The sequence below is a fragment of the Theobroma cacao genome, chromosome 1 (genome assembly GCF_053813885.1).
Source record: "Theobroma cacao isolate CCN51 chromosome 1, ASM5381388v1, whole genome shotgun sequence".
Lineage (NCBI taxonomy): Eukaryota > Viridiplantae > Streptophyta > Magnoliopsida > Malvales > Malvaceae > Theobroma > Theobroma cacao.
Genome location: NC_142639.1, coordinates 41,706,155 through 41,733,213, shown reverse-complemented (window position 1 = coordinate 41,733,213; position 27,059 = coordinate 41,706,155). Strand labels below are relative to the sequence as shown.

General features: G+C 33.4%; 5 protein-coding genes and 1 pseudogene across 9 annotated transcripts; 2 read left to right on the top strand and 4 right to left on the bottom strand.

Annotated features, from left to right (window-relative positions):
• Positions 1-582: 582 nt before the first annotated feature.
• Positions 583-7,169, bottom strand: SBI1 (Leucine carboxyl methyltransferase). Of its 2 annotated transcripts, XM_018114237.2 has the most exons (13): positions 6,979-7,169; positions 5,918-6,006; positions 5,664-5,806; positions 5,305-5,352; positions 4,933-5,014; positions 4,319-4,421; positions 3,910-4,030; positions 3,711-3,758; positions 3,182-3,265; positions 2,618-2,682; positions 1,803-1,854; positions 1,517-1,555; positions 583-1,039 (listed from the first exon to the last, which is right to left on the bottom strand). In XM_018114237.2, the coding sequence occupies exons 1-13, from the start codon at positions 7,056-7,058 to the stop codon at positions 917-919; spliced, it is 1,077 nt and encodes a 358-aa protein (XP_017969726.2). In that variant the 5' UTR covers positions 7,059-7,169; the 3' UTR covers positions 583-916. The 2 variants fall into 2 exon arrangements, with proteins under 2 accessions (XP_017969726.2, XP_088659152.1); XM_088803026.1 differs by lacking the exon at positions 6,979-7,169 and having other exon boundaries at positions 5,648-5,806.
• A 1,928-nt stretch (positions 7,170-9,097) lies between these two features.
• On the top strand, positions 9,098-13,868 carry FUS5 (Proteasome component (PCI) domain protein). 4 transcript variants are annotated; one of them, XR_001930061.2, is made up of 9 exons: positions 9,098-9,534; positions 10,147-10,222; positions 10,931-11,019; positions 11,340-11,429; positions 12,129-12,173; positions 12,268-12,338; positions 12,541-12,679; positions 12,979-13,229; positions 13,392-13,868. XR_001930061.2 is itself a non-coding variant. In XM_018129997.2 (9 exons), exons 1-8 carry the CDS (start codon positions 9,376-9,378, stop codon positions 13,193-13,195), a joined length of 741 nt encoding a protein of 246 aa, XP_017985486.2. In that variant the 5' UTR covers positions 9,100-9,375; the 3' UTR covers positions 13,196-13,229; positions 13,392-13,868. The 4 variants fall into 4 exon arrangements, 3 of the variants coding, with proteins under 3 accessions (XP_017985486.2, XP_007052306.3, XP_007052305.3); XM_018129997.2 differs by having other exon boundaries at positions 9,100-9,534; positions 13,124-13,229; XM_007052244.3 differs by having other exon boundaries at positions 9,104-9,534; positions 13,121-13,229.
• Positions 13,869-15,556: 1,688 nt separating this feature from the next.
• Positions 15,557-16,414, bottom strand: LOC18614470 (ethylene-responsive transcription factor 1-like). Its single transcript, XM_018129998.2, has one exon. The coding sequence runs from the start codon at positions 16,331-16,333 to the stop codon at positions 15,701-15,703; it is 633 nt and encodes a 210-aa protein (XP_017985487.2). The 5' UTR covers positions 16,334-16,414; the 3' UTR covers positions 15,557-15,700.
• Positions 16,415-17,554: 1,140 nt separating this feature from the next.
• On the bottom strand, positions 17,555-18,433 carry LOC18614469 (ethylene-responsive transcription factor 1-like). The gene has a single exon (XM_007052241.3). It carries the CDS (start codon positions 18,352-18,354, stop codon positions 17,665-17,667), a length of 690 nt encoding a protein of 229 aa, XP_007052303.2. The 5' UTR covers positions 18,355-18,433; the 3' UTR covers positions 17,555-17,664.
• Positions 18,434-21,826: 3,393 nt separating this feature from the next.
• On the bottom strand, positions 21,827-23,019 carry LOC18614468 (ethylene-responsive transcription factor 13-like). The gene has a single exon (XM_007052240.3). It carries the CDS (start codon positions 22,913-22,915, stop codon positions 22,103-22,105), a length of 813 nt encoding a protein of 270 aa, XP_007052302.3. The 5' UTR covers positions 22,916-23,019; the 3' UTR covers positions 21,827-22,102.
• A 2,968-nt stretch (positions 23,020-25,987) lies between these two features.
• Positions 25,988-26,816, top strand: LOC18614467 (ethylene-responsive transcription factor 13 pseudogene; annotated as a pseudogene).
• The last annotated feature ends 243 nt before the right edge of the window (positions 26,817-27,059 follow it).

Here is a 27,059-nt window from a genome sequence, read left to right as displayed (position 1 = left end):
CTAGATTGGATATCTAATCTTTTCTCGTTTTTGGGTTTTCTTACTTTTACATTCTCGTTTGGTTTCATGGCCGTGCATTGGATTAGGTTACAGAATTCCCAAATCCCTCTAGCCACAGATTCTAAGTGTGGGTCCAAATTTATCATTTTAGTATAGGCTATATGCTTTATGAGGCAAAGAGCTAGATACGTAATTAATCTGGATACTCTAATTAGAACTCAAATCACCTAGTTTCTCGACACAATTAATTTGATGCGACAATGTGATTTGAACATATACAAACAAATAGAAAATACCCCCTAACTAAAGGAGGCGTGAAAACAGTTTCCTCCTTAAATTCTAATATCACATTAAACTTTGAATTATCACCGTACTTCTAACTCAAAATCGAAGCTCCAATCTTAAACCTCACGTAACCACCATGAGAATAAGTTTTCATTTCTTTAAACAGTACTATGATGCTTGTTCAAACTATTAACATTTCCAAAATGGCATTGAGGTCAGGCAGATTCCAAAGAACAGGAAACGGGAAAGGCAAACATGAGGATAAAGAGAGGAGAGATATTTGAAGAGAGAACGAAATTGAGAAGCAAAAGCAACCAACCAATGAATGTGTATCTCCACATGATTCTGACCCCACAGTAACAAGGGGGTATGAGACAGTTTTTGGTGCTGTTTGGGTCCCACCACGTTTTCTTTTGCCAAACAGCTTGCAGAAGAAAGAAAAGGATCTGTTTTTCCTCGAGTCAAACAAAAACAAATTACACATAGACGCAGCCACACAAGTCATAAAACCTTTTGGAGACTTATTAGAGCTAAAGGCTGACGAGGTGAAGAGGTCCCTTTTTACCTGACAAGAACCCCCCTCGTTCAACAGGCACGTGTCAGTCACACGTGCTTCTCTGCTACTAAATGTTTATCTGAAGTTGGCGAGAGAAGTATGACGCGGAGCAGCCTCGTGTTCTAATGGGGATACAGCTGGGGAGGTGTTCGGCACATGCTGCTGGTCATCAGGAAACCCAAATTTCCCATACCACCCCTGAACCACGAAAAAGTAAGTGTCCAAGGAAACCACAGTATCTATCCCCAATTGATCACAATATCTGTGTTATTATCATAAAAGAATGATAGACAGATTGAACAAAAAGATGCAGTCCTATCATTGAAGTAATTTGATCTTAATCAAACTTTTTGATTATGACACAAAACTAAGACAATTTTTGTAAAAAGCCAGGCTATGGACTAAAGAGGTTCTTTTTTGGGGTGCTAAAACCATTAGCTTCGGTGAATGCAATGATGAGCTTCTTATGCTACAAAATGTTCTAGTAATCTAGTGACACTAAATAAGTGGTATTTCTGGTCTGCTACACAAGGAAATATACGTACAAATATAGTTCACAATACTATCAAGAAGAGCAAACTTCGGCAGCAATTAAGGAAATTCACATGATGAAGGAATATGAGGCCAAACCAAAGAAAAATGCCACTAGGATTTGGCTTATATGTATGGACGTACCATGGCATCATTGATTGCATATGCAACACAATAGTGCTCCTGAAAATCAGCAGTTTGAAACAGTATCAGTGATGATGACAATAATAAACTCCGCAGAATTTTTAAATCAACAGATGAGAGGCATAGATTATGCGACCACCACTTATCCATGTGAGCAGGCCAGCCAGGGTTGCAAAAACTAAGACCTTTAATTGCCAGGCCAGTATCCACTGACTAAGTAAAGATCATGTTATTTTCCAGGTACTTCTAGAGTGTTAACTTTCTCTTTCAGCGAAGATTCACTTACCTGCATCATATGCCATTCTTCAAATTCATCGAACAATTCCAGCGGCTCAATTCTGATCACCAGAATATCACATATAAGAATCATCTCAAAGAATATTTCAGAAATGAAAAAATGACAAGCTTCCCAATGTAAAGTAGAAAAGCAGCTAAAGATGTGAACCAAGAAATTGAAAGGAATTTCCCTTTAAATCTTCTCAAAAACCTTAAAAGAAAGGCTGCTAAAAGAAAGGAAGCAAAGATTCTTCTTTTCAGTAAAGCAACATTTGCAAAGCAGCAATGGCACACACACAAAGACACAGGTTTTCATTATCTGATTCAGATTTGAACTTTCTACTTCTAAAAGTAGTTCTAATCTGTTTGAAAGAACATCTTTCCCCTCAACAGAAAATTACAGATCCACTTTAAAGTTGCACTTAGCTGCTGCTTTTGTTTCATCATCAATTTCATGGGCTATAGCAGCATACAAAGTTGCCAAGCTCATTAACCAGGTCATGGCCTTGGCAGTTGGATATATATTGAATAAAAGTGGTGACTGAAACCCCAGGAGTTATGCACAGCAAACAAATCCACAGATATAACTTATGTAATCAATAAATGACTGCACATGATACTGCAATTCTGATATTTGAATCCATGATAGTACAAATCAAACTTAGCTGACATGATGATAATAAACAAGTGATCAGAATGAAATCTAATTCAAAACAACTAATGAGTTACTCCACAGGCAAGAAGACACCTGTGCTGCCAAATTGGCTTTGTATGTCATGACATATATGAAAAAAAAATACTTTATAGCATTAAAGCAGCACATACCTGCGTCTTTCACGGGCATCAACAAATTCACTATAAACTCTCAGCATGTCCCAGGCAACAGCTTTCTGAAACCTCAAACACAAAATACACAAAAGATATTGAAGAAAACAACATAAATGATTATTGAAATAATAAAATTCAAAAGGAAAAAGGGCTAGAGAGAATCCAGCTCAGAACAAGAGCAAGAAAGAACATACAAATATTACTAATGTTATATAATGCTCCCATTTCTACTCATTAAAGTTCATTCCGGCAGTATTGAGGAAGAAAGGAGTGAACGAGAAGGACAAACAGTCAGCTAGATTTTTATTTTTATCTAGCCAGAACTTCACCTTTATATCAGGCATTACTATATTTACCATCAAAATAGTGCTCTACAGGCACCCACCAAATGCATATCATAAAATAAATAAACAAACTGGCAGATGTATACAATCTTCCTTCACCTAAATCCCCTATCATCAGCCCACACTGTGTCCAATTGAAATTAAGGAAATATACAATAAAAAGATGTATATGGTATAATGTTAAGTGAAATTAAAAATAAAAAATATACTCATATACCTGCCATCCCTGATCAAGAAATAGTTTTTCCTTTGCAAGCAAAGTTGGCGTAGCATAAATACCCAAAAGTGCACAGCCTCGACTCTGAAACAAAAAGTTGACAAAGAGTTATCAATTTAGTGTAAGTTTCTATAAGTCAACATCAAGGCATCCAAGCCCCCATGTCTAGCATAAACAGTGCTTAAGCAAGGACAGAATATCCATTTGCACCTTTTTACTTCCATGACACCTTAGTCACATAAACAATCTTTTAAAATAAAAGCTCTTAATTCCTATGTTGAAAAATTCTCAACTCAACCAAAAAGAAAGAAAGGGGAAAAGAAAGGTGTTCTATAAAGGGATTTTCCCATCCCTATTCCCTACCTATGTAAACATCTTTCAACCTAACATCAACAAAATGCAAGACAAGGCAAAACATCTCTGGGTTCAAAAGAAATCCATATGTACAGCTGAACGAGAACTACTAAATCACTCACAGAATTAAGCCTCCTCAAAATTAAATGACTTTGAGAAAGTAAGATGTTTTCACCTCCAAATTTCTTATCATTTGCTGCCCAAAAGCATCATCTGGATGAATCTGTTGACAAGCACCAGTAACTGTGAATTTATCATTTTGTCTTAAACCATGCCAGACACGGAAGGCATTCAAGGAAGGAACAGTTGCAGGAAACCACAACCAACAAAAAGAAAGGAATTAAAGATGCTGGAATTTCAGAAAAGTACAGAACCTGCTCATATAAGAAAAATATTGCTGTTGAAAATGTTTTCGATGCCCAGCCAACAATAGAACGGCTTGAATCTGGATCCAGGTATATTAAAACGCATTCTGCAATTATAAATGTTGGCAGACTGATACCAATATCAGATGACCCTAAGGTCCCTAACCATGGAAAGAATAAAAAGTTTCCACCCAAAAGGCAGAAAAGAAAGAGAATTCATGGAAAAAAGCTAAAATAACATACAAATTTAACACCCAAACAAGGAAAACAACACAAATTGCTGGAAACCATCATAATTACATTCGTAAAACATGCAAAATGAAATAGAAAGAAAGCATTATTAATTACTTACTGCTTCCAAAAGGATGAGTAAAATGCTAACAAATACAAAAAAATAGGAATTGATTCATGAACACACCCGGGATCCATATTTGCCAGAGATATGATATCATCTAATTTCTGTATGTCGCGCAAATCAACTGGAAGTAGCTTGTACTGATCACTAAGCACTTCTCCATTCTCTGCAAAGATACAAACTCTCTATCATTCCTCAAAAGAAACACGTGCTTAAATGCACCAGAATTTCATGTATGCAATCACCGGAGTTCATACAAAAGAGCAGAAGCAGAATACATAAAGTACAAGAAGCTAGCACTATGATTCCTTCAATAAAACATCTGTTATATATATGATGCACTATAATAAACAAAAATATGCCACCAAAGCCTATAAAATCATATAAGTCTAAACCAAGAAAAACTTTAGACATATTTGACAAAAGAAAACCAACTCACACCAAATATGAGTTACTTATAGAACAGTGGTTGAAAATGAACTTTTCTGCATTATGTTTTGCATGGCAACTTGAATGCTTTAAAGTTTATGTAGCATGGCGTAACCATACTCTTGCTAATAGCCCCATCCACACATACCAGAAAAGGAAGATGGCAAGTTTGAGACAAAAGGAAAAGACAGCCATTATGAAACTAATACCAGCAGCAATTCCATGTAGCAATAACCAGGGCCACTTACCTAGTGAGATTGATGCTGTTGCACCCACTTTGTCCCTCAACTGACTGCAGGATTCAATAAGGGAAGCCTTTTTACTAGTTACCTATAGGAAAATAAATCACCTTTTAAAGCAGGATAGGGTGCAAATCCATTACATTCATATTTCACTCAACTGCATGGTATAGCATATAAATTTCTATCATTTGACTCAGTTAAGTAAATCAACTGCTCACTAAAGATACAACAGAGAATACATGATCCATGAATAAGGTTAACATAAGCTACTTTAATAGAAAAGTCTTAACCAGCTCAGGACTCAATGCATCCTCAATACAGAGAAATTAAGCTAAGTTTTAACTCATGGAAAAGCTCAAAAATGTTTCAAAATTGCACCTCTTTAAAATCCAGTTCCACATATAGATATGGAGCTTTTCCCTCATCCTGTCCAGGAAAAAGAAAATAGAAGGCCAATTAAACTTGTCAATATTCAGGCTTCTAAAAGGTAAATCAAAATTTCCAAAAATATCTGCAGTAAATATACACATCGGGAGCATGCATTTTCTCCAGATATTTACCAAACACACACAAAAAAAAAAAAAAAAAACAATGCAAGTAATTCATACCAGCAAAAATACAACAGTGGAACAACTTAAAGTTTCATGTGTTTTACATGAATCAAACAATGAAGATAAACATTCTTAAGTTTGTCATGTGATATGAGCTTATCCCAACTCACAAGAAAACTCAGGCACCTGCAACTGAAAATACGTCGTATCAAACCCAGCACCAAGTGATAATATCTGCTTCTTCGTATGACCCTTTTCACCATTACATCCTTCACAATCAAGAAACTGATAGAGAAGCTTCCTCAGAGCAGCCCAACGAGCAAAATAACCTCAAATATACACCCCAACAATGAAAGAATGATGAATAAGATTAAACTCATTACAAAAACCACAAAGCAACAAATCAAAATGCTAAATCCTCAAACAAATCAAATTCTTACCACGGTTAATTATAGGAGATCTCCTCACAGGTCTTCTAACAAACAAATGGATGTAGTCATCTTTCATGTATCCCTTTTTAACACATGACCTTTAAAGAAACAGAGTTTTTGACCGTTAGCATAATAATAGTGATAAACATCATTTCTGAAAATTAAGAAATGTTTAAGCAAATATAAATTCTTCTAAGGTATCCAAAACAGAGAAAGAACAAGCTCCTAAATTAATTGTTCATCAGATTCGTCTCCTTCACATCGGAACCTTGTATCCAAACCCCACAATAAAATGTTCAGATCATTCAAACACAATTAAAAGTTCCAAACCTACTTTTTCTGTTTTCTTTAATTTCTGCAGTGATAAATGAAATTAAGAAATGTTTAAGCAAATATAAATTCTTCTAAGGTATCCAAAACAGAGAAAGAACAAGCTCCTAAATTAATTGTTCATCAGATTCGTCTCCTTCACATCAGAACCTTGTATCCAAACTCCACAATAAAATGTTCAGATCATTCGAACACAATTAAAAGCTCCAAACCTACTTTTTCTGTTTTCTTTAATTTCTGCAGTGATAAATGAAAATTAAGAAATGTTTAAGCAAATATAAATTCTTCTAAGGTATCCAAAACAGAGAAAGAACAAGCTCCTAAATTAATTGTTCATCAGATTCGTCTCCTTCACATCGGAACCTTGTATCCAAACTCCACAATAAAGTGTTCAGATCATTCGAACACAATTACAAGTTCCAAACCTACTTTTTCTGTTTTCTTTAATTTCCGCAGTGATAAATGAAAATTGAGAAATGTTTAAGCAAACATAAATTCTTCTAATGTATCCAAAACAGAGAAAGAACAAGTCCTAAATTAATTGTTTTTCAGATTCGTCTCCTTCAGGTCGAAACCTTGTATCCAAACTCCACAATAAAATGTTCAGATCATGCTAACACAATTACAAGTTCCCAAACCTACTTTTTCTGTTTTTCTTTAATTCCCGCAGTGATAAATGAAATTTAACGTTTCCGAAAGTTCCAAATAACATCGTAAAAAAATAAGGAAGAGGCACGCACAGTTTACTGGCTGCAGCGTCGTCGTTGGTGGCTTGAACCGCCGCCCTGTTGCTCCGTGAATCAGCCGCCGAATTCGCCATGCTTCGATTACTCTTTTTCCTCGCGCGATGAAGACAGAGATATTTCCTTTTCTTTTGGAAGAGAGAGATAAATCGTAGTTAACTGAATATGGATTATGATTAGCCTAAATTTTAATGTCCCCGTGAATTTTTTGGCTCGCAGTCTGACGCGCCAAATATCTGTTACCATTTCTGTTTAAGGAGGGAAAAAAATTATTTATCCGACTGTAAATGTAATTTTGGGTTGTAATTTTTTATAACCATTTTCTAAATTCAGCTGCATTTTAATTACCAATTTACCCCCTACAAATAATTTAAAATAAATTATCTCCCTTTCAGTTTTAATTAAAATTTTAAATGAGTTCATTAATTTTTAAAATGAACATTTTATCTTAAAAAATATCTTCCATTAAACACATAGGTTTAAGTATTAGTCAACAGTTAAAATTTTTATTAATTTGATAATATGATAATATTAAAAATATAATTTTATTTTTTATTAATTTTAAATTTTATTATTATATAATTTTTATTAAATTTTTTATTAATTTTAAAAAAAATCAAGGCAACATCAAGCGGTGCTCCATTCTCTTGGGGAGCTAAAGAGCACTATTGATGCTCCAATTTTTTTTTAAAATATATAATAATATTTTTTTAAATTAATAAAAAAAAATTTTAATCTTTTTATATTCTTTGTAATTGTATTTACACTATTGAGATACAGTGTTTATTTCAAAATTAATAAATTTATTTAAAATTTTGATTAAAATTAAAAAAAATGAAAGTATGTTACTCAATTGTTTATATCTCATGGAAGATGAAATTTTTGTAAAAAGTTCATTTAATCCTTAATTGCTTAATTAGTATTTCATTTAAATTCTAAGCCTATTTCGATTTTTACAATTTAAAAATAATATTTCAATTAAAAAGTTCTACTTAAATCGTCACTTGTTACTAATCCTTTTGTCTATTTTTTCTTTATCTCATTTATTTTATTATATCTTTAACGATCCTTTTTAGATATTTATTAGTCTTATTCTTTTTATATTATTTTTTATAATCTTTTTAATTTTTCATGTTAAAAAGCATTAAAAATCTATGTTATAATAAAACTTAAAATTTAATATAAAATAAATTAAAGTCAAAACTTTTATCTTAATTTTCATAAAAATAAAAAAAAAACAAACATATAAGAACCAAGAGAATATCATTTCAGTAAGGTTTTATATGTCGATAAAAATTTTAAAAAAATTAAGAGGTAATCAAATTTTTATTAAAAAATAAGGTTAAATGGATAATGTATTTGATAACAAAAGGGTTTTAATAATTAATTAATCTATTATTTGGTCCAAATTTCATCCTATATGTTTCATTTTTAAACACTCAATACTCATACTTGTTTTATATTACAATTTTATGTTTTAATTTTGTTTGTTTTACGTATTAAAAAGCAATAAACATCAATCTTACAAAAAATTTAAATATTAATATAAAATACATGATAATATCTTAATTTTCATAAAAATAAAAAAGAGACAAGCAGTTAAAGAATAAATGAATACTTTAATTCTCAATTTGCACACACAAAGGATGAGAAAAAAATGAAGGAATATTAAAAGGAAAAATATTTATTCCCTAAAGTAATAATTTCAATTATTTAGTAACATATAAAAAAAGAGATTAATCAATTAACTAATTAATTAAAAATTATCAGTTTAAAGGGTTAAATTAAGACAAAGTCCCGGTCGAGTTTCATGATTCACACATTTTTAGATTTACATTTCTATAACTAAAGACATCCAACACAATGAATTTAGAATTTTTTTTATGAATTTAATAAAATAATTGCACCATAAAAATAAAAATAAAATAAAATGGTTTCCATCATCATAACATTATGTCAAGCCTCGAGACACCTGTGACAGTGTAGCGCAAAGTTGCCAATACAGAAAACATCAGCAATTTTACATTTTAATAAAAAAATTAATTATTATTTAAATACTTTTTCTACCATTATCATCAACTTTTGTACAATAAATATAAGTACTTAAATATACTATGATTATATAATTTTGATGTAATTTATATAAATAATTTTGCAAAATCATATAAACCCTTCCCCCAAAGAGAGGCTAAACCAGAAGGAAGTTATAGCGGGGCAGCTTTGATGTCCCGAATTCTCTCACTCTCAGGGGAGACGATCGAATCGTAATTTTATTTCAACCCTAAAAAACTCTCCGTCGCGAAATCCACCGTCGCCAGCGCCAAACCCTAGGTTTTATATTTATTTTTCGGTTCTCTGAATGCTTTTCTATCTGTAAATTTTTTTTTTTGGAAGATGGATATCGAGCAAAAACAAGCAGACTTGATCGATCACTTCGTGAAGCAAGCGTCGGCTCAGCAGGGCTCGGCTCTTGGGTCCATAATCCTCGAAGCGACGTCGCATCCTTCCCTTTTCGCCTTCTCTGAGATTCTTGCCGTGCCCAGTGTCGCTGAGGTTCGAACCTGTTCCATTCCTATCAAAGCTGTAACCAATTAATTTATTTATTGTTTGCTGTACATCGTTTATTGACTGTGAAGAGATTGTGTGGGCGTAGAAGCACACTGTTTGGTTGATGAGAAATTTGAGTGAAAAATATGGAAATCAAAGTTTCATTAACGTGTTTGGATTTATAAATTGATATATTTGTCTCCTATTTTGTAAATTACATACCATACTTTTTAGCTGTTTGCTTCGTTCTTTATACATCGCGTAGGAATGCCATCTATGGAATTAGGTTGGACTCTTGTCGGATGTTTTGTTTAATTTAAAAATTTTATCTGGCAAATTGTTTGACTAGTTTCACATGCATTCGTCAATCATTAGTCAGAGAAGTTCAAATTTGGCTTAAATTGACCAGAAGTTTTTGGGGGAAAGATAAATATATAAAACTCATGAGTGTGAATTACAATTTCTGAGCAATTAAATGGTTACTATACTATTAGATTGTAGTTTTTTTTTTTTGTATTTTTATTGTTCTCTATTGTATGGTGTGTTGGTTTTCTTGATAAGCATTTTTTTAAGCATTAGTTTAATTGTAATTTATGTGAAATTAATGAACCTTTGCAGCTTGAACGAACTGAAAACTCAGTGTACCTTGAGGTGCTTCGGTTGTTTGCACATGGCACATGGAGTGATTACAAGGGTAAGCAGCAAAACCTGTGTTTTATTGTTCGGCTTTAAGAAGTTTGTAATGATTTGAGTGCACATTTTTCCTTCCCCGCACCATGAGGTTTCTATTTGAGAAGATTTGAAGATTATTAGTTGTAAATGTCTCATGTAAGTTAGACTTAGATATTGAATAAGAGTCTGAAATGTGTTCTTTTCCTTGTTGGTTAACTTTTAATCTGGAAATTGGTCATTAAGGGATATTAGTTTTGTCTCTTGTAATGTAAAGTATTTTGATTTTTGTGGCTAAATTGGCAACTTCTACTACTATGGTAACATAGAGCTACTAACAATGAAACTGGTCCATATATGATCCATATCTATAAACTATTATTCGGGTAATCTTGTGAAAAAAGATATTGCAATTGCAGTGATTTAATTATTTAAATGCAAATTTCAAGGACTAGTAATTGAAAAGGCATTACCTGTCCTTCTTTCTTCCTTTTTTAATATTAATTTTCCAGCTTAATGATTTGGCACTTTTCCCATTATTGTATGTCTTCCTCACTTCTATTATCTTCTTTTTGACAGTGTTTGTCAGTGATGTTTAATTTTCCAGCACAGTAGGCAGCAGAATGCCCTTTATTTAATTAACTACTTGACATATTTCTCTGTCTTGATTGTTCTTATTTTGCTTCTGCACATTTTAAAGCCATGAATTTTGTCTGTTAAACTATTTAATTAGGTAATAGTGGTCGTCTTCCTCAACTGGTCCCTGATCAAGTCCTCAAGCTAAAGCAACTTACTGTCCTTACACTTGCCGAGACAAACAAGGTATTCTCTTTGAGTTATGGGGCATTTGCACATCTAAATATGCTATTTTCTAGTCTAGTTCCATTGTAGTGGTTATGGTGCACTTTATATTCTCCAAACTTGCGACGTTTAGATCTCTGTCATCAAGGTAAGTGACTTCAGACTTGATGGAGTAAATTCTTTAGAGTCTCTTGAAAAGATTTTAACCTTTTCTTTTGAATTCTTTTGTTCCATCTTCCTAATGGAAAGGATATATGTATAATTTGTGGGAATCTTTGTCTGATGATTATTCTATTGGTATTTCATGTTGGTTGTTAATAGTTTTTGATATTCTTCTCCAGGTGCTACCATATGATCAACTAATGCTGGAGTTAGATGTCACAAATGTCCGCGAGCTCGAAGATTTTCTTATCAATGAATGCATGTATGCGGTAGGTAGTCTCCGAGTATGGTTCTCTCTATTCCTTCTTAATCCAAGATTTACTCTGTCGGCAGCATGCTTTAGCTACTGGAACAGCCTTGAAAGGCTCTGAGGATGTGATGTTTTGACTTCTGTTTTTAAAGGATGATTTCCATTCAACAAATGACATGTGAAAGAATCATCTTGCTCTTTGTGCATTACACCTGATTTTAGTGGGGGTGGGGGGCTGGGGGTTGAACTTTAAAGTGGATCTGCATTCAACACATGGCATGTGAAAGAAGCATCGTGTTGATTATATATCACAATTCATAAGTTTTGCTTTTCGAAAATGTAGCTACACTGTCTGAACTGTCATTGGTGGTTACTCCCAAGGCCTGAGATCAAACTCTGTATTCACCAGGGATTGGGGGGGAGGACTATTCTCCGATAGTGTAGGTGTAGCCCAGCCATTTGTCAAAAATAAAAATAAAAGAAAGAAAGCAGAACTAATTCTGCTGCTTGTATGATAAGTGATTGTTGCAAATTCTAAATTTTCTCTCTTTTTCTTTACTCTGTTTCTTGCAAATTCAAAGTTTGTCCTAAACACCTACCTTCCCCACCAGGTGTCTTTCCAAGAGGGAGGGGTTGGTTGACTTCTAAGGGAATCAAATTGTACCATAGTTAAACTGAAAGTGTGCTGATTGTTCATCTTTTTCAACCTTTTTGTCAGGGTATAGTTAGAGGAAAGCTGGATCAGCTGCGAAGATGTTTTGAGGTATGTGTTTGCTGTACTTACCTTTGAAGTTTTTTTTCTTTTTTCTTTTTTCTTTTTCTTTTTCTTGGCTTATCAAAGCTTCTAATATCTGGAGGTCCAATTTGCTGCTGGGAGGGATTTGAGGCCAGGACAACTTGGGAGTATGATACAAACACTGTCAAACTGGTAACATCTTTGGTTCTAATAGAGCATGTGATTAAGTCCTTTACCCTTGCTGCAGTCATAGTTGCTAGCGTCTGATTTAATATTAGCTTTTGTCTTTGTTCATTCAAGCTGGCAAGTTTAAGTGGACTTGATAGAAACACAGCTAAATTTAATCAATATCAGCTTATATATATCTAACATTTTTCTGTCGATGAGAACCTAGGTTGGGTACATCAGACAACTTACTTATCTCAATTCAAGAGAAGATAAAATGGGCTGATACAATGAGCGAGTTGGACAAGAAACATCGTAAGGAGGTTGAAGATAGGGTGGAAGAAGTAAAGAAGTCCCTCACCCTCAAGGTCAGTTGAATCCGGTTTACCTTTTAGAACTGATTGTCCTTTTGCAATAATTCAGTATTGGACCATTAAAAGCATGCGAAGCAGAGTGCAGTTGCAAGTGTTTTCATTAGCCTTATTGTTTTGTGTTTTTAATTTTTAAGCCAGTTCTATATAAGCATTCAAGAGAGTAAAACATTTTGATTCTAACATCCATGTAGTTGTAGACATAAATAAATTGTTTTTAAATATTGAAAATTGTTTTATTGGGGGGGTGATGGTGGAAAGAGAGTCCTTTAATTGTTGCAAAAATGCATATACAGAAAAGTTTGGAGCTTAAAGCTGCAATTTCCTAGTTAACATGCAAATGAGTGAGTTTAACTGGATCTAGAATTAGCATGCCATGACTTCACTCATTCAATACCAAGATATGTTGGTCGATGTGGCTTACTTACGTTGTGGCAGAAGTTACACACTGTAAGCAGGCCGACGTTGACTTCCGAGGGCTCGAGGAGATCTACTCTGAACCTGGTGGAGTGATGGACTATGAGGAAGACCGAAGCCGACCCAAGAGGTGGTTTTTTTATATAATTTATTCACTTTTGTTCTATATCCTTGAATATAATTTATACGACTTGGTTTTCCTTTCTCCTTAAATATTTGGTTATTATGTCTTCTAAAGTTGTGCTTATTATGACTACATTTTACTGATGACTAATGGTGTGGAGAAATGCAGGAGACGGCATCCAATATCCTGAAGCGAAGAGCATGCTACTTATTGGACAGGTGTTTAGGTGACCAGCCAGATTTTTGTTCATGGCATTCTAGCAACAGATGATTCTGCGTTTGGGACAGTGATACTGCTCTTGGTAGTGAATTTGTCATTGTTGCTTTAGAATTGGAGAATTGTTAGCTTGTCTTGAACCCATTGTTATTCCTATCGAGTTGGGAAGAACGAGACCAGATCTGGTGGTGCGGCTAAAAAATTTTTAAGCAGTTGGTTACTCAAGATTTACAAATTCAAAACTTAATTGTACTTCCTGATGTTATTACACCTAGTGCTGCATCGTGAAGAATTTATCTTTCTTATAATTTACAAGCTGTTACATTGTCTTGTGGTTAATATTGGTTCCATCAATTTGGAAAAGTTGTAGGTATGTGTCTTGAGCAAATCATGTTTGACCTAATCTTCAATGTAACACTGTTTGCTCCACAGCTTTTTTCATTCTTCCCAACGGCACCGATATTTCAAAGAGAAATGTGGTCTAACGTGACCTAAAACTCCCTGTAACGGAATGTCCTTGTTTTTGTTAACCGGTCAGCTATTTATTTAGTATTGTTTTGTATCTCCATATAGAAATGCTAGTAGTAGATCATTTTACCTGTGTCGAAGTATTTAGTATTACTTGCTCAACAACAGAAGATGAGGGAGTGCCATGTCGTATCCACCGGCCCTTGCAACATAAATCGGAGAAGAAGAGATCCGGCGAGACTCAAAAATCTAGTAACAGAAGCCCATTTAGCGAAGACGTCAAGTTGCATCAGTATCAGCTAATCTTTAGGGCCCAATGAGTTGCGACCCGACCCAAAGGGGAAACCGAGAGGAAGCTGTTCTGAAACATGTCACATTTTTCTCCGATTCCGACCGAGCTCTTGATTTTTTTTACCTGCCAATGGTTTTTATTATTTACAGCACGTGGAATTCGTGGGATTTTTTTTTCTCATTTTTATCTCTCATTTTTTCTTTAACTACTTACTTGTGCTTCAACTGTGGTGGCTGAAGAAACCTTTGAAACTGTTCATAGATTCATGAATCCACCGGCGGCTATATGGTGGGTTTTTCTTTTCTTTTTGGCATGATATAAAAAAAAAAAGTTCTAAATTATTTTAAAAAATTTAAATAAATTTTTATATTTTTATTTTGAATCAAATAAATTTTTTTATTTTTTGTTTTGAGTCAAATAAGTTCGATTAATTTAATTAAAATATTATTTATTATTTTATGTCACGTGATGTTGATGTAGTATGTTAAAATATCATAATTGATTATGATGTGACATGTTGACATATCATAATTAGTGATTCCATGAGATTAATTTGATATGATAATATAATCATATGATATTTTTTTCCTTTCACATTAATGTTATATTAGTATCATATGGGTATAAAATGATAAGTGATATTTTTTTAATAATAATTAATCAATTATTAATCATAAGAACTTCTTTGACTTAAAATAAAAATATTAGATTTGATTAAACGTAGTAAAAAAAATTAAGAACTTTTTTGAATATTCTTAAATAGTTTAGGAGATTATTTGAGCCTTATATTTTTCTTTTTTAAAAGTTAATTATTAATTGAACTCATGAAAAAAGTTAAATAATGCAAGCTAATTAGCTAAAAAAATATTTTAGCTAGTAAAATACGAATTAATCGTTTCAATCAATTGAATGCTTACTCTTGACAATCGGGTCTTTAATGGACAATATTTATTTAATTCAGATAACAACTTTTAAATATTTGTTGGATATTTATAAAATTTAAATATTTTGACAAATAATATAATTACTTAAAAAATAATGGTTGACTTATCCGTCATCATTCCTACTCACTCTAATTAGCAAGATTGATTTAAAAAATATATGTATTAATATATGTTCATGCCATAGATTCTTCAAATTATATATTTAATTGAAAGTTTAAGCAACTTAAAACAACGAAAAAAATAAGTAAAAAAGAAAAATCAATGGTTTTGGTTAAGCAACCAAGACAAAGATAGAATTTTATTTCTTTCAAAATTACAACCAAAATCTTAACCATAATTTTCTTTAATGAATTTATTTTTCTTGAAACATGTACTCAGCTTTCTTGCTTTTCCACGCAATGAAGTCGAAACCATATCAACTAGCTACATCGTGTTCATGTACAAAAAAGGAAAATTAAAACATTAATTTTCCAATTGTATACAACATTAACACCGATTTTTTTTTTTAAATTGGAAATAATAACAAATGTGATTAATTAATTAATTAGTTCTAATTTTCATCTTCTTCGCTTTGGAGTGTCCTTGCTCAACGAAGTCGTCGAAGGCTGCTCCGGAGAGCGGCGCTTGGGGCTGGCTCTGATTGGCTCCACCAACTCCAAGTCACCGGAGCCGATTAAGTGAGGAAAGTTTAGCTTAGCCTTCGAGCCACGCATCTTGAAAGCGGCTTGGTCGTAAGCCAGCGCAGCGTCCTCGGGCGTCTCGTAAGTCCCTAGCCACACCCTGCTCCCATTCTTCTTAGGGTCTCTAATCTCCGCGGCGTACTTGCCCCACGGCCGCCTTCTCACCCCTCTGTAATGCTCCATCTTCGGCGGAGCGTAGGGTTCAGGCCCCGCCACATGAACCGTCTCCTCCTCCATCAACACATCCCCAGCAGGCTCCGCTTTAACCGCATTCGTTAAACCAAGCGGTTCTGATGATGGGGTGGCCGTGGCACTCCAGTTTTCGCCTGAGAGTAGACTGGTGAAGCTTGCACCCCGGAGGTACGCCGGAGTACTTCCATGAAACGACGCCGTTAAGCCCATAGAAGCTTCGAAATCATCGGCGAGCAGGTGCTGCCTTATTGACTCTAAAAGAGCTGAATCCGACTCCATGGAAATAATTTTCTTCGACAGACTGATTATCTCCCACATAAATATTTCCTCAAAACATATCAATGGCGTTCGAGTTTATATAGTACTGTAAAGTTACAGCCAAAGGGTTGTTCCTCCAGCCCACCATCGATCTCAGAAGAACGATTATAACCATTTCCATGAAGTTTCCTTCCCCACCATATGCTGAGAATTGGTTTTTCACGTGCCATTTTCTGAATTAATATATATCCCTTCAGTCTTCTATATATTTATAATATTTTAATTATTTTTTAAATGATTGTTGGAATATGAGATGATGGATGCTAACAATGTCAGGAAGACAAAACTCCGTGTCAGCTCTATAATAGCAATATATAAAAATAATGAATCCATCCAAAGTCGAGTTAGATACAAACAGATTAGTACAAACAAAAAAATATTGCATAATTAGATAAAATAGAATATCATATATATCATGTATGTAAGAGATGAAATTAATCTTAAACTTATATATAAATATTTTGTCATTTAAATTAAAAATATAAATCTGTAAATATATATATATATATATATATATATGAGAGGGAAAGGGTGTAGATAAAGTATAAGTCCTTGAGTAGAAACTCTGTGTTAGGTTTCACTTTGGGTGTAATTTGAATGTCTTTGAATGAAAGTGTGCAAGCAAATAACGGAATGGTAAAGTACACCAAATGAAAATGTCACCATCTCTCCTTATTCGAGTCTTTGTTCTTTTTCCCCGTGTAGGGTTGAATCATGCTGTCCTCCTTTTGGTTTTTTATTCGACAAAATGATAACATCTTACGTGTGAACTTTATCAAACGTGACATGATTATTTTCCATTTTGTAAATCTAATATCGAGTTTCGTAAGAATTATAGAGCCAAGACTACTTAACCCTATATATATACATTAAAATTTAAATAAAAAATAAATCACATAATTCGCACAATTATTCTTCGTAAATATTGTTCTGGTAGAATTTATCGATAAATACAAATCGCATTTCATTTATACTTACCAACGAATTTTAATTTTCATTGAAAAATTAAAAACATTGAATTCTAATAAGCCATTCATAATATATATCCTAATAGAAAAAAATTTAAAAATCTCATGTCTAAATTATTAATAACTTAATAGCGAACTTTATTAAATGTGCTGGATTAATTTACATTTTGTAAATCTAATATCAAGTTTAGTAAGCGCCGTGCAGCTTTTTTTTTTCGTTATTTTAAGATAATATTGATATTGAAAATTAAGAAATTTTGGGTATTAAATAGGAAAGTATAGAGAGAATTACTCATTTTTCTGCCAAAAATTTAAATAAAATTAAAAAAAAAACAAAATGATTATGTACACTTGACACTTCCGTTAACAGAAAACGGTCTGCCAAAAATCAGTTGGCGTCAATTCTAGTTCAAACTCGCTTCCTAACTCAGTTTTAACCGCCGAGTTAATCTCACTGATCATCCTCCGTTTCGACTTGGGAGTCCCGTTATCGGATATATATGATGAACAGGAAGCCGACTGAGCCGATGACTGAGACGAAGACCGCCGCTTGTTATTGGTCACTCTAACCGGCTCTACCTGATCCGAGCCAATGAGGTGAGGGAAATTCAGCTTGGCCTTTGCGCCACGCATTTTGAAAGCTGCTCTGTCATAAGCCAGCGCCGCATCCTCGGGCGTCTCGTAAGTCCCGAGCCAGACCCTCGCACCGTTCTTTTTCGGATCCCTTATCTCCGCCGCGTACGTCCCCCACGGCCTTCTCCTCACACCCCTATAATGCACCTTCTTCGGCAGCGCTTGCAGTTTAGGGGCAGTCGCGGTTGTCGCAGTCCCCAACTCGGAAGTGATCACTTCGCAGCTGGGAACCGAGACACCAACAGCGGCCGTCTCCGCCGCATCGAATAACTGATCAAAGGTTACCCACTGATCAACATTAATCGCATCAGTTTTCGAACAACCAATCTGATCATATAACGGAAGTTCATCTTCCAAAAGATACTGACGAATCGACTCCAGGAGACTGAGATCAAACCCCGAGGTATTTCCACCGTACATATTTTGTTTTCTTCTTGTTCTTGAGATAGACCCAGAAAAGGAATCAAGCTTTTAGTACACTACAAGGTTTGAATTTGAATTGAATGGTTTCGTAATTGGCTTCCTGTCTACATATATATATGTATATACCTTGAGACTTTGATATTAAACTATTAATTCCAGGTTTTCCTACTTTGCTTGTCCAGGCAATGCTACGAAGTTTCTCAGGAGTTGAGTTTTTTGAGAACATTTCCACCACGTTTTTGAAGTGCTTCAATGTTAATTTATTCACACTTTGCATAGTTTATTCATCCAATAATGGAGACAAAGGTCCATACTATAATATTCCAATCAAATGAATAGATTCGATTCAACTATATACATATTGTCCTTATCTGCTTTCGAATGATTTCTTAACCATAAAACCCATTACTCTCACTTTGATGCTTATAAACAATAGATTTTGCTATGCTGATTCTCTAGCCAAAATGGGTTTGATCAGAAGTGAGATGTTTGATGTTGATTGGATGTGTTAATTTTTAGAACATTCATTTTTGTTTGTATCTTTCAATTTAAGTGTTTTGTTCGGATGTGATTGATATTGTGTATCAATTGATGTATACTTTTTTATTAACATAATGTGGTTAAATTTTATATCGTTATTTGGCTTAATAAAACAATGTATTTTACTGAAAGGTTGAATTTCTTGATATGGCAATCAGTTTTTGCTGATTTTTAATGTATTTTAATATCTCATATGGAATCAAATTTTTTATGATATAGTAAAAAGAAAAATTGATGCTTTCAAATTTAATTAAGTTTCCCCAAAATTTTGGTTTGTATATATTTGACCAAGCCATCATTAGAAATTGTAGGACAACATTGACATATATAAAATTAAGTTCAATTTGGCATTTATTGCCCATTTTTTATTTCATTTCATATTGATTGGAAATTTCTCTCAAATATGAAAATATTAATGATTGTAAGGGGTTTGTTTGTTAAATGGGATTCTTTCTTTTTCTTCTTCTCTTTTTCTCTTTAAATTTCTGTTTAAAATAAAGAAATTCAGGTAGTATGTATGTGTTTTGATTTTAATCCCCAACAGATAGCTCTTAGGTCAACAATGCTTGGCAGGTAGGAAATGTGTTATACCCTTTTTCTTTTCTTCTTTGGCAAAGCAGGAAGCCAGCCTTTAAAGTAAAGGTTTTTGGGGCCTATTTGATGATTAAACAGCCTTTAGGTTCAAGCAGGAATGTAGACTCATTTCTAATTAGAAATTGGAATTTTCTTCCATTCTTTTGTACGGAAAACTTATATTTTTATTAATTCATTTGTAATAAAATTTATCCTTTTAAATATATACTCAAATTAATATATCTAAAGTTCAATATTTATAACTCTCGATATAATTTTGAAATATGTTTTATCTCTCACAAAATAGTGAAATGATTATTAATTTAAAGAATTAAATTATTAAAGTTACTTTTATTGATTCCCATTCTTATGAATTGACCAATTAACCTGTTTGTAAGGATAATTAATCTTGTATTAAGTCTTTAAATACTCTCACCCTTTTGAATTTTGACTGGGAATCAAAATTTACACGTAAATAAGACCTGAGTTAAAGAGAAGACCGAAGGGAACACTTTTTGAACGTACCAAAACACGTACAACTCTTTGAAAATTTGTATACTAAACTATATGATAATGTCATTGAATTTGTCATAATTCAGCTGCCCAAACTCAGAACGTGAGATTTTTTTTAATTATTATATTTATTTACTTTTAGTATGTAGATTTGTAAAATAATTAAACACAACCACATGTTATGTATATTTTATTATATGGTTTAGGAACTTGGAATAACATGTGGGATTTAATTCCTGGTGTACTTGCTTTCTCTTATATTTAATGGACTAAACCCTCCTTTTGTCTTTTAATTAGTAATGTAGCAACGTGTGTGACTCCATGTTACTTACTGTTGAGCAAAATGGAAAATTGATTCTCTTTGTCTTTGACACTTTGGACAAAATAATTAGCAAACCTCAAGGAATATGAAACGCGTCCACACAACGTTACCCAATTACCAAAAAATTATTAAATGTTTATGAATTTAATCGAAGATATTATTTTTGCGCAAATCTTTCTTGAAGTTAATGTTTTTGGAGATTATTTTATTAAATTTGATATCGATGGAGACGACATTTTAATTTCTATTCATTAACATTAAAGATTTATTGAGATTGATTTTCTTGATGAAGATTATAATTATGTATAATCCTAATGCTTAATAAAATTTTCTCGTGAACAATTGAAGAAATTGTTATGCAAAATTATTTCATTTTTTGGGGGAAAAATCAGCTTGTTTTTGATCAATTGAAAATTTTGTTATCTCAATATCTGAAATTCAAAGCACATGCAAGTGCAAAACACCTTTATTTATCAAAAGAAAAATATGCTTTGCATGGGAAAACACCTATTTCAAACCATGGCATGTAAAACAACTATGGGCTTTGAAAGCACAAACTCCTATTTAACCCTCTTTCTGTTTTCACACGGGGAGAGGAAAAAAACAAAAAGAAAAAGGATTAGCAAGAAATAAAATGATTAAATCAATCGATGCATGATTTTGCTTTACGACCTTTGGAGACTTTGTCGGAAAAACTTATGAGTCAACAGTCGAAAGGGTACGGTAATTGGCAATGGCAAGTACAAAGCAAGTCCGGAAATCCCATGGTGAGAAAGGAAATAATGGCGAGAGAGAGAGGATACATGTACCAAGGCCAACCTAGCTGGAACATCATTTTCAGATGGAGTTCATGGTTTGTTCTAAGCTTTTCCTTTGACCAAGTATCTCGTTTGGGAAACCAATGTCGGAGCCTGTCCTACTCGTTTTGCTTAAGTCTTTGATCGCTCACCTCCTTTGAAAATTTGTTGCTCTTTTTTTCACTTTAACAGACATTTGAGGCAAACATACAAAATCAATAAGGACAAACGTACATTGGTGTTGTTGTCAAGATGCGGATGGCTAGACGTAAAATGTTTGTCTTTTGATATTGATTGGATGCGTTAATTTTTAAAATCATTTGACAATAAATTTAAATCGAATTTGATGTTACCTATATTTTTAGGTGTTCTGATAGAATGTAATCAATATCAAAAACTAATTAATATGTGGCAGATAGATGTTGGTATATTAAAAATAAGATTGGTTTTTGGTCAAATTTTACATTATTATTAATTTGTGATTCGATATGTTTACTTTACTTAGGAAAAATAAAGAAAAAGAACTAATTAATCAAATTTTTGCATGATGAATGGAAACAAGCATATAAAAAAGTGTAGACAATATAAGATTTATGACTTTGTTATTTTATAATTTATAGATTAATTACTAAATTAATCAATTACAACCTCATCAATTTTATCAAAATTTAAATAAACTATTTTTTAAAGTAAAATCACGATCATGGTGAACAAGATAAATATATGTAAACTAAAACCAAATTGTTTATTAGAACAATCAAACAACAACTTAAATTTTACAAAGGTTCTCACTTCTCAATTTTACTTCAAGAAGTTAAAAAAAAAAAAAAAGAACCCCTTAGTGGTAATACATATATAGAACCAAATGACCTCTTCTGGTCATGAAAAAAATCAGATCTTAACCTGTTATTAATATTTTTTTTTTTGTGTTTATATTTCTCAACTAATATTATTTCAATCCAAAGAAAATAGATTGGATTTTATTAATTAAGTTAATTGGCTAGATAATCCAAAACTGGTCGCCCAGCGTCCAAGGAGTAGTCATTTGAATCACCTCCGCAGCTAAACTTGCACCTTCCCGCAGCTTGGCTGTAACCTGATCGGAGTTACTTGCACTACTCTTCCTTCTCTTCCGCGAGCAATCGCTCAATGAGGACGCCGTCGTCGGAGCTGAAGATTCCGGTGAGCGGCGCCTTCCGCCTACCCTAATTGGCTCCCAAGTGTTGGAGCCAATCAAGTGAGGAAAATTCAGCTTGGCCTTAGCCCCACGCATTTTGAAAGCGGCTCTGTCGTAAGCCAAGGCAGCATCCTCGGGCGTCTCGTACGTCCCGAGCCAAATCCTAGCACCGTTCCTCTTGGGGTCCCTAATCTCCGCCGCGTACTTCCCCCATGGCCTTCTTCTCACTCCCTTAAAATGCATCCCACTCGGTGGCACGCTGGTCTCAGGCTCCACCTTAGATTCTTCTTTCTCTATTTCCCTCGTCGTCGTCGACACTAATTCTTCAACTGCCACCGGCGTGTAATTATCAACCTCGTTCGAGGGACTCCACCCAGAGTTTGCCGCGTCCCGCAGAGCACTGTAAACCAGCATATCCTCGGAATCGTCAATCTTTAAAGGCAAATCACCCCAACTTTCGTTCAAGAAAACACCACTGAAACTTGAACTCCGGTTGTAGGAAGGTTCAAGAACAACAAGATTGCTGGTAGTTGTTGTTGCTGCTGCTGCTTGAGATTCCTCAAAATCATCAAGGAGATAGCATTGAAAAGATTCAAGGATGTTGAATTCTGAACCTGACATAATCTCCACATTCATTTTCTTTTTCCCTTTATGATCAGCTTAAAGTCACGAAACTTTTCCTGTTTTGGGCTTTTGTTGTTCGAAAATTGGGAACTGTGGGTGATTTTCAGAGTGTGAGCGATGACTTGGGCGAAGGATATTATGGTTTTTATAGGAGGAAACAATCTAATCTAATAAGAACTAACGAGACCTTGAATTCTTTAAACTTTTCCAGCCATTTCCATGAATGTTCCCTTGCAGCTCTGAGGAATTAAATAATTTGAAGTGGGGGAGGATTTCGATCACATGTTTGTATTTCTTTAACTAAACCTTAATGTTTCATAGTAGCACTAATTATTATTTAATTGATATAAAACAGCACGTTTCTTTCTTTTATTAAAAAATTTAAGAAAGGATTGTTGATTTGGAATATTTTAATTTGTTTTTATTTCCAAGAATTTGTGAGTTGAGATCACCTGATTAGATAATTATTTAGACAACACTAAGCACCTAATACTGTTAGATGACGAACGTAACTTTCCGTTTAACAGTTTAATAATTTAATCTATCTTCGAACACGGTCGTTTCTTTTCTAATTTTAGCTCTAAGCTAATAAGCTTAATGTTTAGTATATACTTAATTACTATTATAAGGGACACCAATGGAATTGCCCCTTCAATTAATTTTACTGATCATAGTCAATCAATTGATTAGCTAGGATAGAAAGTCCAAAATAAGACATGAAGGTAGTAGTTGAATGGATATTGCCCGATCCCATCTTAAAATCAAAGGTTTTTTTTTTTTTTTTTTTGCTTTAGATTGCATCATGTAATAGTAAATTATATGAATTAGTTCACTTAACTTTTGATTGTGCATAAACTTAATCCCTCTACAAGTTGGATCAAGGAAGGTGAAAATTGAACTCAAATAAAATTTTCAGCCTTTATATTTTTCATACCTTTTTTCCCATTTGTTTCTATAAACAAAGAAATTAATTCAAAAATTTGAAGAGTTATAAACTCAAAATCCCTTCGTACTTTTTATTTATCTGATATGAGATTTCATTTCTATTATAAGCCCGTAAATATTTCATTGAAACAAATGGAAGTTACAATTTAATTATAACCCACTGATAAATGTTTCCGATATAAACTTCTGTAACAAATAAACTTAATCTCTCTACGGGTAGAAACAAGGAAGAAGAAAATGGAACTCAACTTTCAGCATATGTATTTTTCTTACTCTTTCCCCACTCGTTTCTTCATCATAAACAAAGAAATTAATTCAAAGGTTTCCCGAAGAAAGAATTAAATATATGGAACAAAAGTAATTAGACTACGTCTTCAACAAAGTAGGTTTTGTTGCCCTAATATAAACAAGCAAGCTTCTTGTACCAATTCCTCAAATCAGAACATCACAGAAGGTGTGATGGTAAAGACTTATGAAGAGGGTACGTGAATCATATTATGTTAGTCAAGGTTGACATTGCCATGCCTCTGGGATTTGAAATCGATCCAGAAACATTGTTCTAAGTCAGTCCAAGATTTTTTTATCTAGTTCATAGAAACCGAGTAAGAGGAACCCTTTTTCCAAGATAAGTCATAGCAAATCGTCCATAATTTTCCAAGCCAAAGATCTGAACACAAAGATTTTCCACATCCTAAAAGTTGATTCCACGATCTTTGATCCACGTTTCTTCCGTAATTTACTAATTATTTTAACTTATTAATCATAGAAAATGTTATACCTTTCAGCTCCAGTGTTAACATCTTCCATGGAAAACCCAATAATAAAAACAAAGAAAGGGTAGAGCTAGATGGGTGTTCTGAGCTTCAGATGTCAAAAAGGCATCAGATGCTTACATTTTTCAATGGTATGGGGTTCAATTACTATATATTCCTTTTTTTCTTTTGGCCATGGCCCAGGTGTTGAGAATTTTATAACTAACGATTGCTTACTTTTAATTTTAATATAGCATGTGGAAATCATGTGGGTATTTTTTTTTGGTATTTTAATCTTTTAAATATTGTCTTTCTTTTTAGCATGTAATCAGCATTAATTGTTTAATTTCAGGTGAATGTAAATATTCTTGAGCAGTACTGAAAAAATAAATAAGAAAGGAAAAAACAAATCCATCATTTAGATTTTATTCCTGATAGCACCTTTTAATTTCAGAGTTATGTATAAATTAATTAAACTGATTGAAGGTGGTATCATTCTTTAAAAATTAACTGTATGACTATTACTAATTAGTTTTTACTACTTTATGCAAGTCTGCAGTTAAGTTTATGGTGGTAAACTTGAGTCGATATTTCGATTTTTCTTTTCTTTAATGTATATGAAATTCATGCTTTTAAAAAAAAAACACATTTATCTTAAAACTATAAATAATTATCAAATATAAGATGTGTGTATTTGAAATATGATAAAAAATCCTATTAGTATGTGCTTATAATTAAATAATTAAACATATTAATTACTATGTTTATTGTAGATAACTAAGTATAATTAATTAATTGAATGTAATAAAACATAGTACTACTCACCTTCATATTTTATATAATGAATTTTTTTAATATTATGGATATTTAATACTTTTTAATATGAGATATTTAAAAAAAAAAAAGACAAAAAGGAAAATTTTGGATATTTAGTTAAACCAAAATGGATAGGAAAGAATATGTCCTCATTTCCAAGAGTCCATTGAAATTGGTATTTGTTAAAAAAAATAGAGAAATATATGGATTTTTCCAAAGAGTAGTTCATGACTTATGAGAACTTGTCTCTTACCCTAAGTGAAGAATTTGATGACAAAATGTAATTAACAAAGATCCACGGTGTTGTTTTTGCGTAACATATCCTTAGTCATCACGCCAATGTAAGGATGACTCAATTGATTCCAACAACAATTTTCTATGTAAAATTTCACAATCACTAGGACCACGTGTTTCACAAAACCTTGTAGTTTTTCATAAAAGGACAGAAAGAAATTTCTTAGAAACAGAGAAAGTGCCATTAAAATAACCAAAAAGTGTGGACAAATGGCAGATTCCTCTTCCTTTTTAAGTCCACAACTGTATGTTGCAACTTTTGCCAGGTTTAGGGTTGTCTTCCAAGTCCAACACCTGTTGTTCATTAGAAACCCCAAGGGAGAAAAATGTGGGGTGAGAGTACCTCAGCATCAGCATCTGATCATGATCTTGCTCTCTTGGACTCCATCAGCGAAGATCCTCTCGCTGATGACTTTGAAGCTTCTTTGAAATCTTCACACTTTGGCAGGACTTTTAGCTTCACTAGCCTTCTCCTGAATGCCAGTACTCAGCCGTTGAAACTTGGCAGCGAGTTTGGCTCTGGATGTCCAGCTCCGTCGAATCCTACTGACTCCCCACAAGCGCCTGAGAAAGCAGAGGTGCCGCCACTGAAGGCGAGCCAAGGAGAGGCTGCAGGGCCGGCGCGTGGAAAAGGAGTAAATTACAGGGGGGTGAGAAGGAGGCCATGGGGGAAGTACGCGGCAGAGATAAGGGACCCTAAGAAGAAAGGCGCGAGGCTTTGGCTCGGAACTTACGAGACGCCCGAGGACGCAGCTTTGGCTTACGATAAAGCTGCTTTCGAGATTCGTGGCTCCAAAGCGAAGCTCAATTTTCCTCACTTGATCGGCTCGAGTAACAGTACTGAACCTGTTCGAGTGTGCCCAAGGCGTCGCTCACCAGACACGACCTCTTGAAAATCCGGTGGAGCAGGCTTCATTTGATGCATTCATTTCAATTCAGTCTATTACTTTTCAATACATAAAATTTATGACGAGTTTGATTACAGAAATTAATTTTATCAAGAAAAATAAAAAAACAAAAGCAGGATGTTTTCGGTTTGCTTTTCAGAATTTCCTACATGAAATAATTTTGATCATAGATGACAGTCTATGTTTCTCCAATCTTAATTATTTCTTTTGTCTCTTTTATAACACTACTTCACTTGATTTCTGATGTATAATAGATTCGGGAATATATATGCTATTTTAATTAGTTGTTGCAAAGATAGTGCTATGTTGACAATATATATATATATATATATATATATATATATATATAATATTCATTTTCCTTCTAACAATTTTATATTAGTTAAATGCTTAAAGAGAGTGATATATTGATAGCTTGTGACTTAGTTTAAGCATAAAAGT